This window comes from Meriones unguiculatus, chromosome 7, assembly GCF_030254825.1.
Source record: "Meriones unguiculatus strain TT.TT164.6M chromosome 7, Bangor_MerUng_6.1, whole genome shotgun sequence".
Classification (NCBI taxonomy): Eukaryota; Metazoa; Chordata; class Mammalia; order Rodentia; family Muridae; genus Meriones; species Meriones unguiculatus.
In genome coordinates, this window is record NC_083355.1 from 6,101,340 (window position 1) to 6,109,874 (window position 8,535).

Sequence of the window (8,535 nt, forward strand, 5' to 3'; positions counted from 1 at the left end):
GTGGGGAAAAGCCGTTTCTCTGGCTATGGAGACACAAGCCCCATGTGTTGTTCTCAGATTGGCTACTCATTGAAACCACCTGGAAAAATTTCAAACGCTGTGTCCCCGTCAGAGTGGTTCTGCCAGATGTGGGATCTGGAGTGGACACTGGGGTTTTCAATGCACTCTCCATCCCACCTTTGTTCTTGGGAGTGTGACTGTCCCAGCCTTTACCCTCACCATGCTTCCGGTCTCTCATTTGCCAAATAAAAGTTCAGAGTGGCCACCCTGGGTGCTCGTGAAGATGAAATTAGCAGGTGTGTGTACCCGGTGTGGGCGTGGGCTACACTCAGAGCTGGGCAAGCAGTGCTGCTCTTTTGGGGGCTGTTCCTTAAGCTGTGTCAGCCTTTCCCACGTAGAAGCAGCCAGGGTGGTGCTGGTATTGGTTTCTGGTGTTTTAGGAGGATGTGCTCTTCAGGTTGACCTCACATTCACTGTGTGGCCGAGGCTGGCCTTGAACACTTACCTCCCAAGTGCTTGCATTATCTACCAGGCCCAGCATGTGTTGAGTTTTGGTTTTTGTTTGTTTTGTTTTGTTTTGTTTTGTTTTGTTTTGTTTTGTTTTTTTCAAAATGGAGACTTTACCCCCACCCCCCAAGTCAGGATTTACTCTGTGTAGCCCTAGCTGTCTGGAACTCACTTTGTAGACTAGGCCTTGAACTCAGAGATCTGTCTCCTTCTGCCTTCTGTGGTTTTTTTCTTTTTAAGTCTAAAAAATCTGAAATCCCAATGGAATCATCACCTACCCCAGGCCTGCGTGGCTTGCCGCTCCGCCTGGCCTGCTGCTCAGTGTGTGTTCTGTTACTGCAGGACCTGCCTGATGTGCAAGAGCTCATCACTCAAGTACGGTCAGAGAAGTGTTCGCTGCAGGCTGCAGCCATCCTGGGTAAGCCGCCTCCCTGGTCTCGGCTGTGCCCCAGACTCCCTCTGCTACTTTTCTTCCGCACCCTCCACTACTGTTTTACTGTAAAAAGCGCTGTTTGGGTTGGTCTCTTAAGACTGCCATTTCCTAGCCCTTTCTGCCTCACTAGGCACTGCACTGTGTAGAGGGATTTGAAAACCCTGTCATACTATCCCTTCTCAGCATCTTCCAAACCCCGCTGCCTCTGTGGGGTGACCGCAGTGATATCGGACTCTGTTCCTACTGACCAGCTTTACTCGGGATTTAGAGCTATGCTTACCATGCTGGTGAAAAGCCTTATCGTGGCAAGAATGTGCAAAGCCCCTGTTCTTACTGAATCCCTGTGAATTTTCAGATGCAAACGACTCCCACCAAACAGAGACCTCCTCCCAAGTCAAAGACACTACGGTAAGACTGTCTGTGGCCTTCCGGGAATAAGGGAACACTCTGCCCTGCTTCTAGGAACCCCTTTCCTTGCCCAGACACCCAGAAGCTACTCAAATGGCTTGTTAATTGTCATGTCCCCTAGGGAAGTGGAGGAAGGTCTCACGTCCAGTGTCAGTAACTAATAAAGCTGGGGACACGTGAGGCTGAAGAGATGGCTCAGCAGTTCAGAGCACTTGCTACTCTTGCAGGCTTGACTTGAAGCAGCCACTGGCCCATAGCCATCCCTCACTTCTAGGAGAGCCAGTGCCGTCCTCTGACTCGTGCAGCCACTACGCATGCAGGTGGTGCACATGTGTGTATTCAGGCAAAACAGTCATACACACAGAGAAGTAAAAGTAACGTAAGAAAGTAGCTTAGGAACATGCTGTGTAAGAATCAGGCCTGTATTCACAACATGCGCACACACAAACCGAGAGCTGGAAGAGCGAGCACGAGCAGGCTGTGAGCACAGCACAGCACAGCAGCATCCCGCGTGGGCCTTCGACTGACGTTTTAATCTGTCTTCCAGCCTCTGGTTGAAAGGTTTGAGACCTTTTGCCTGGATCCTTCCCTCGTCACCAAGCAAGCCAACCTCGTGCACTTTCCACCAGGGTTCCAGCCCATCCCTTGCAAGCCTTTGTTCTTTGACCTGGCCCTCAACCATGTGGCCTTCCCACCCCTTGAGGACAAGTTGGAGCAGAAGACCAAGAGTGGCCTCACAGGCTATATCAAGGGCATTTTTGGATTCAGGAGCTAACCAGGCTCTTCCTCAGGGGCAGGGAGGTCCTGACTTACTCTGTATTGTGAGACAGGCCGGGCACGTTCCATGGCATTAAATCCAGGTCTGCATTGGCTGGGGACAGAGCTCAGCACCCTCAGCCCTCTGTCCTTACATCTTGTGTGTTTGTGACTTACTTTTGTAACCTGTCATCTTCTGGGCCCAGAATTGGGGTCTCTCTGTCCCCTGTGCCTCCTGGGGACTGCTGCTGTCCTGGTCCTTGTAAGCCATGGCTGATCAGTTTTGGTCAGTATGAGTTTGGGGGTCCACACCAGGCTTGGGGGGCTTGGGAGTGTTTGTCATGTGTCCTCAGTCCCATGGATTTGAAATGAACTCCTTGCTGTGAGCGTCCAGAATCCCCTGAAGTTTGTCAATGACTGAAACGTGGGCAGCGTCACCCAGAGTTATGGTCAGCCTTACCTCCTCCTCGAGAACAAGCAGAGCGCTCTATTTTTAACTATGTTACACTCGTAAATGATGAAACCAAATCTTCTATTAAAAGGCAAAGATGACGGAGACTGTGCCTGTTCCTTACATGCCCTTCCTCACTCCCTGCCAGCTCTCCCAGGGACTTGGTCGAATGGCCGCGAAGGCGAGGGCATCCTGCCGTGCTGGCAGCCACATGTGTTGGAGGTACGGCTTTCAGAGTCCCCGTCTATAAATTTAGATGCCGCCACATCATCCTCTTCCCTCCTTACCCTGTTGTTTTCTTTGGACATACTTTTCCTTATTTTCTGTTACAGCATCAGTAACAGACATCACAAAAAAAAAAAAAAAATGTAAGAAAGAATAAACCTGGCGTAAGCCTGAAATTCACCAGTAATTCTCAGTCCCTTTGGAAAGCAAAGGTCTACCAGATGAGTGAAATGTTGGCTACACGAAGTTCAGACCGGAACAGGCTGGATGGTGTAAGGGCAGGCTGAAGGCTGAGGGCCTGGAGGGGGGTCCCGGCAGGCACGCATACCAGGGGTGGAAGGGTTATGGGAGACATGCTGTGCTGGCCTGGAGACTCGGGTGGCCGCCTTCTCCATTGGGAAGTGCTTAGGCATCAAGGAGCCATAAAGCTGTTTACTGCGTATGATCTTGGCTGTCCTGGGGTTCAGATTATTTTCGTTTTGAAGTTTGACCATCTGCCTGTAATTTAAGAGTTTCCTTTCCCCTCTGCTTCGCTCCTTCCCTCCGTTCCTCCCTCCCTATGAAGATACAGCAAGATGAATGACTACAGATTAACAGCTGCTGCATTTAGTCCTGAAGGCTCTGGTCAGTGTCAGGATGGGCCTGAGCCGGTGCTGGGGTCATCTCATTTTCCTTTGGAACTGGTGACTGAACCCAGGTCTTGCACATGCTGGGTGGGTACATTGGCCGTTGGGGTCACTGAAGCCCAGTCCTTAATTCCTACCCTCCGCCTCCTCTGCCCTTACAGCCCCAGGCCACTGGCTGAGGCTCTGCGCCTCTGCACACATTCTGTCCCTCTGGCTTGTTCTCTACCCTGGGGCTCTGCTGTGTAGGGAGTCCGGGTTGGAGAGGCTCTTTTCAGCTGTGGCTCAGTTTGCCTCATCTTAGGAAGGAGGTCTCTATCTCCTCTTACCCTACAGCCCCTCCACAGCGTAGCCTCATGGATACCACGCATCGTTCAGACTGCTCTTCATTACAAGATTGTTCAGTGGTTTTTTTGTTTTGTTTGTTTCTTCCTTGTAGCTATCTATTCCTCCCAGGGTCTCTGCCATTAGCACCCTGAGAGGCACTGGCATTGTCAGCCTCATGCTTGCTGACTGTGACATGACGATGTAGAACACTGCATTTGGGTCACACACATGATGTATGTACATAAGAAAATGGACCTGGCAGGGGTCAGGGCTGAGGTCTCTAATCAGCTCACAAATTCTTTCATACAAGACAGGACTCATGGGCATTCTAGCAACCTGTATCACAGTCCTCGGGCCCAGGAGGTGGGCCCTGTTCTGTTGAAGCTCATGTCCCTTCCTAGAAGGAATCCCTGTTCTTGTCTGTCTTCTTTCTCCCTGGATTGAGGGGACTATAGGGAGAAGGCACTCATCACTGGCTTCCCTGCCTGATCGGGTCCATTGGGTGGGACACTGCGGGAGGCAGAGTTCTGCTGAGAAAGGTGACAGGGGGGAGGCCTTGAGAAACTCCTGGGTATTTTTTCCATCGTGCCCTCCTCCCTCAATGTACATCCCTTCCCTGCTGCTTTATGTCAAGAGTGGAATTTTGAAACCCCTGCTTGCAGCAGGACATTGCCAGCCTCAACTGCGGTCTTCCCTTGTAGCAACTCAAGTTTTTAACCAGGCTGAGCTGACAGCCTACGACAATGAGAGAGCAACCCTTGTCCCACAGTGGTCTTGGACCACAGGCAGCAGCTGAAAGCTGGGGTGCTGGCTTCACCCTCTCCAGGAGAGAAGGGCCCTGCTCCCTCTCCTGTGCTGTGACCATACACCGTTAATTACACAGAAAAACTAGCTGATCGCAGGATTCAAAGCAGCCCCTTGGTGCCTGCATTCCCTGAACATTCAGAGGGATAAGAAAATACCCAAAGATAGCAAAGATATGTGCTGCTTCTGATTTATTTAGTTTTTTTCCTTTGAAGACAGCTGTTGCTACAAAGGAGATGGAAAGCAGATTTAGCTGTAGAATTTATTGATGCTCCGAAGCTTGAGAGAATAAATTGGAAGCTGCCTGCACCTTGACAGCACCAATTGGAACAATCTAACCTGCTGTTCTTTTAGCCTTAGCCATACCGGCACAATGGCTGCCGGGCCTCTGCAGAGCCTGGGCAGTGGTCAGGGGTGCTCCTGGGCAGGCTGAAACCCGGCTGTCTGCTGTGTATGTGTGTGCGTGCATGCTGACTTCCTCTCTGCAGGAAGGGCTCTGCAAATGCCCGCAGAGGATCCTTAATTTCCTGTAGGTTCAAAAAAAAAAGGGGGGGGGGGAGTGAGAGCTCAAATGACACATTTAATTTACTCTTACTGGGGAGAGGTGTGCTTGAGTGCTGTGGTGTGGGCGTGGAGGTCATTCTTCCTCTCCTGAGTGCTCTCTTGGCAGCCTTAAGTAATGCTGCTCCTAGTTCCTTGGTGTAGAAGGCCCTGGAGGAAGAGCAACAGCCCTTGCTGCCCCGAGAGGTGGGCTGTGCCTCCTTTTGTTCCTCTCTGGGCAGACCTTCCTCTGGCACTCCATTTAATCAGGCACACTGCCAAAAAGAACCTCCCCCAGACAGCTCCTCAGATTCTGGGGCTCAACCCAGAATCTGTGCCTGACAGGAAGGAGGCTTCTAACTTCCCACCCCGCTGTCCTCTCTCGGCCTAGTTGGTGGATGGGTCCTCTGTTCCTAGCTGGGGCAAAGAGCATAAGGGACGGAAGTCATTCAGGTTGTCCAAGGGTCGGATGGCAGATTCTGTGCAAACCAAGGGCAATTTCCTGCTTGCAGGGAAAAGAAAACTAATTACCACCATCTGCTTCTTGCAGGGGACAAGGACCTCCGGAGGGGCTCCTGAGCTAGGGAGGCTTGAGGCCTGGCATTTTTGCCAAGTGGCCCTGCACACAGCTGTACTTGTACTTAGCTGTGCTGAGCGGTTCCCTGTCTGCTCAGCTCTCCTCAGGCCCCAAAGCCCTCTGGTTTCACATGAGCTGCACCTCAGGCTGCAGTTGCAGACCAGGAACACTGAAGGTATAGGGTGAGAGGGACTGGAGTGCTCAGCTGGTTTCAAACCTCTGGATCCACAGAGGAGGAAGCAGGGTAAGGGACAGGGAGGACCAGAAACCATGTCCCACAGGGCTGGAGGTGTGCCCTGGGGTCCACCCTGTTCAACTGGTAGGTCAGAGTTATGCTACTAAGTTTTTTGTTTTTGTTTCTCTGTTTTAGACAGGGTCTTGGCATGGTCTCAAACTCAGCATCAATCCTCCTGCCTCTGCACCATAAAATTTTTTGCTTTGAGACAGTCTGGTGGAGTTCCGGCTGGCTTTGAAATTGTTGCAGATCTGAAGATGACCTTGAACTCCTGATCCTTCCTTTTAAGTGCTGGGGTAACAACTTGTCAAAACACCCACCTATGTCTCAGAGAATACGAGCTGAGCTATGAATGCAAGCCTCCCCTGTATTAACAAGTTTGTTAGAAGGCACAGATTTTTTTTATTTTAAATTTTATTTTAAAATTCTGTGTGTTTTGCCTACTACATGCTTTCATGTGCAGAACATGCATGCAATCCTCAGGGTGGAAGAGGATATCAGATGCCTTGGAACTGGAGTGACAAATAGCGATGATCCACCTTGTGGGTGCTAGGGTCCTCTGGAAGTGCAGCCAGAGCCCTTAACACCTGAGCCGTTTCTCCAGCCCCTATTTATTTATTTTTAAGACAGGGACTCCTGTAGCTCCAGCTAGTCTCAGGCCCCGTAGCCAGAGATAACCTTGAACTACTGATCTTTGTGCCTCTGTCCCTCCAAAGCTTGAATGTCAAGTGTTCCTGGGGATATGTAGTGCTGAATATTGAAGCCAGGGCCTCAAGAATGCTAGGCTGGTATTCTACCAACTGAACTCCAGCCCCAGCAGTAAAAGCCAAATTAAAAGTGGGAGGTCATGGGGGAGTTATCATATTTAACTCAATATACTCAAAATGCCATTGCAATGTGTCACTAATGTTGAAAAGGAGTGAGACATTTTGTCCTTTTCCACAGAAAGTGTTTGAGATCCAATACAAATTTTGTACACGGAATACACTCAGTTTGGTTTAGGCGTGTTCAAATGCCCAGGAGCCACAGGGTAGTGGCTGCCATGCCAACATTGCAGGTCTCAGTAGAGACAGGAACGGCCATGGCTTTCTCCTATGATTCATCCTTGGCACCAAGGTGGCTGCCCTCTGAGTAGGAACCCCCCGCTGTGATGAGTCTTCCTGCCTGCCTATGGCCAGCCCTCAGCTGGGAGTCGATTTGATTTGATCTTACGGTGGACAGCACACCAGGAAGTCAGCGCTCATTTTTCTTGCAGTGTGTCAATTAGTCCTTGAGCCTTGAGGCACTCATGGGCTCCCAAAGTGCTCATCAGCTGCCTGGAGACCTTCTAAAGAGTGAAGCTCTGTGGCACAGACCAGCTGCCAGCTGGGGCACCACCACCTGACCCCTCCTCCTCCAGCCACTACCTCCTGGGATGTGCCTTGTCTTAGAGGACCCGGTCTGGGAGAAAGGTGGTAGTTAGTTCCGACCTCCGGGCCATGTGGTCACTTAAAGCCCTTCGTGAGCCAAGCCCTTCGCGAGCCGATTGCGGGTGCGATATTTGTGTTTAGGAGGAAATTGTCTAGGGACTAAAGTGAAGGAGGACCGGGAGGAAGGCTGACTTGCATCCCCACTGCCGCCTCACTAATGTTGTGCCTGGGCCAGAGGTCTCCTCGTTTCCTGTGGCTGTTTGCTCTGGCAAGGCCTCCTGTGGCCTTGTTCACCCCTACACCCCGTCCCTTCCCCTCCCCCCATCACCACTATCAACCTCTTTCAGGACACAAAACTGAATCTCCTTTCTAGTTCTGTGGCCAAATTCAGCAGCTTCTTGGTGAGATGCAGCCAAAAGATGGCTGGGCCTCATCTGTTGCCCTGAGGCCCTGCCGGAAATAGTTCACTCGTCACCTGATATGAGGAAAAAGCCACCAATTCAGTGTTCTACCAGGAGACGGGACAGAGGAACAAGCAGGGTGACATGGACTTTTCAGTGACACACACACACACACACCCCCCGCCTTGGGGCTTAGCTGCAGGTTGATCCCTTCTGGTAAGATGTGCCTGATAGCCCGGCCTCTCTGAAGCTCGCCTGAGAATCTTCTGAGGGTCCTGGACGTGCACGGGGCACCAGCTGGGTGGCACCCACATTTTAAAAATAGCAGGTGTGAGCAGTTATGGTGGTCACACCTGTAATCAGTACTTAGGAGTGTGAGGCAGAAAGGTTGATTGCCAGCTTGGGCTACATAGCAAAAACCTGTCTCAAATTTAAAAGAAAAGAAAAAAAAAAAAAAAGGCTGCTTGGAGTGAATGTCTCCCAGCTGCCCCGTGGAAGACAGAGCTGGGCCCTGGGTGGCCCCACCTCTCCTGGCAGCCGAACTGTGGGTGGGGGCCCAGCTGACAGCGGACCTCTGCACCTCTACGCAGGGGTCCTAGGAGTTGGCGAACCCCACGCTAAGCAGGCAAGTGTGCCTCCGTCGGTCCATCTCGCCTTGCTCCCGCTTGGCCACTTCCCGACCTGGGTGTGATCGCTGCTCTCTAGCTGGGCGTGTAGGTGTGACAAGTCCAAACCTCCGTGGGAGTCGCGCGGGCGCCCCGCCCCTGGGCTGTACCCTCTCCTCCCAGACTGGTTGTGCAGGAGCTGTCGGGTCGGGCGCCGGGGCATGCGCGGGCCGG

At 51.7% G+C, this 8,535-nt stretch overlaps 1 protein-coding gene across 1 annotated transcript in view; it reads left to right on the forward strand.

Annotated features, from left to right (window-relative positions):
* Srp68 (signal recognition particle 68) overlaps positions 1-2,662 on the forward strand; it is a 29,839-nt gene extending 27,177 nt beyond the window's left edge. The window contains exons 14-16 of the mRNA XM_021636024.2: positions 850-925; positions 1,296-1,348; positions 1,896-2,662. Coding sequence (XP_021491699.1) covers positions 850-925; positions 1,296-1,348; positions 1,896-2,123 — 357 coding nt within the window. The 3' untranslated portion in view covers positions 2,124-2,662. The remainder of the gene's footprint in view (positions 1-849; positions 926-1,295; positions 1,349-1,895) is intronic.
* The last annotated feature ends 5,873 nt before the right edge of the window (positions 2,663-8,535 follow it).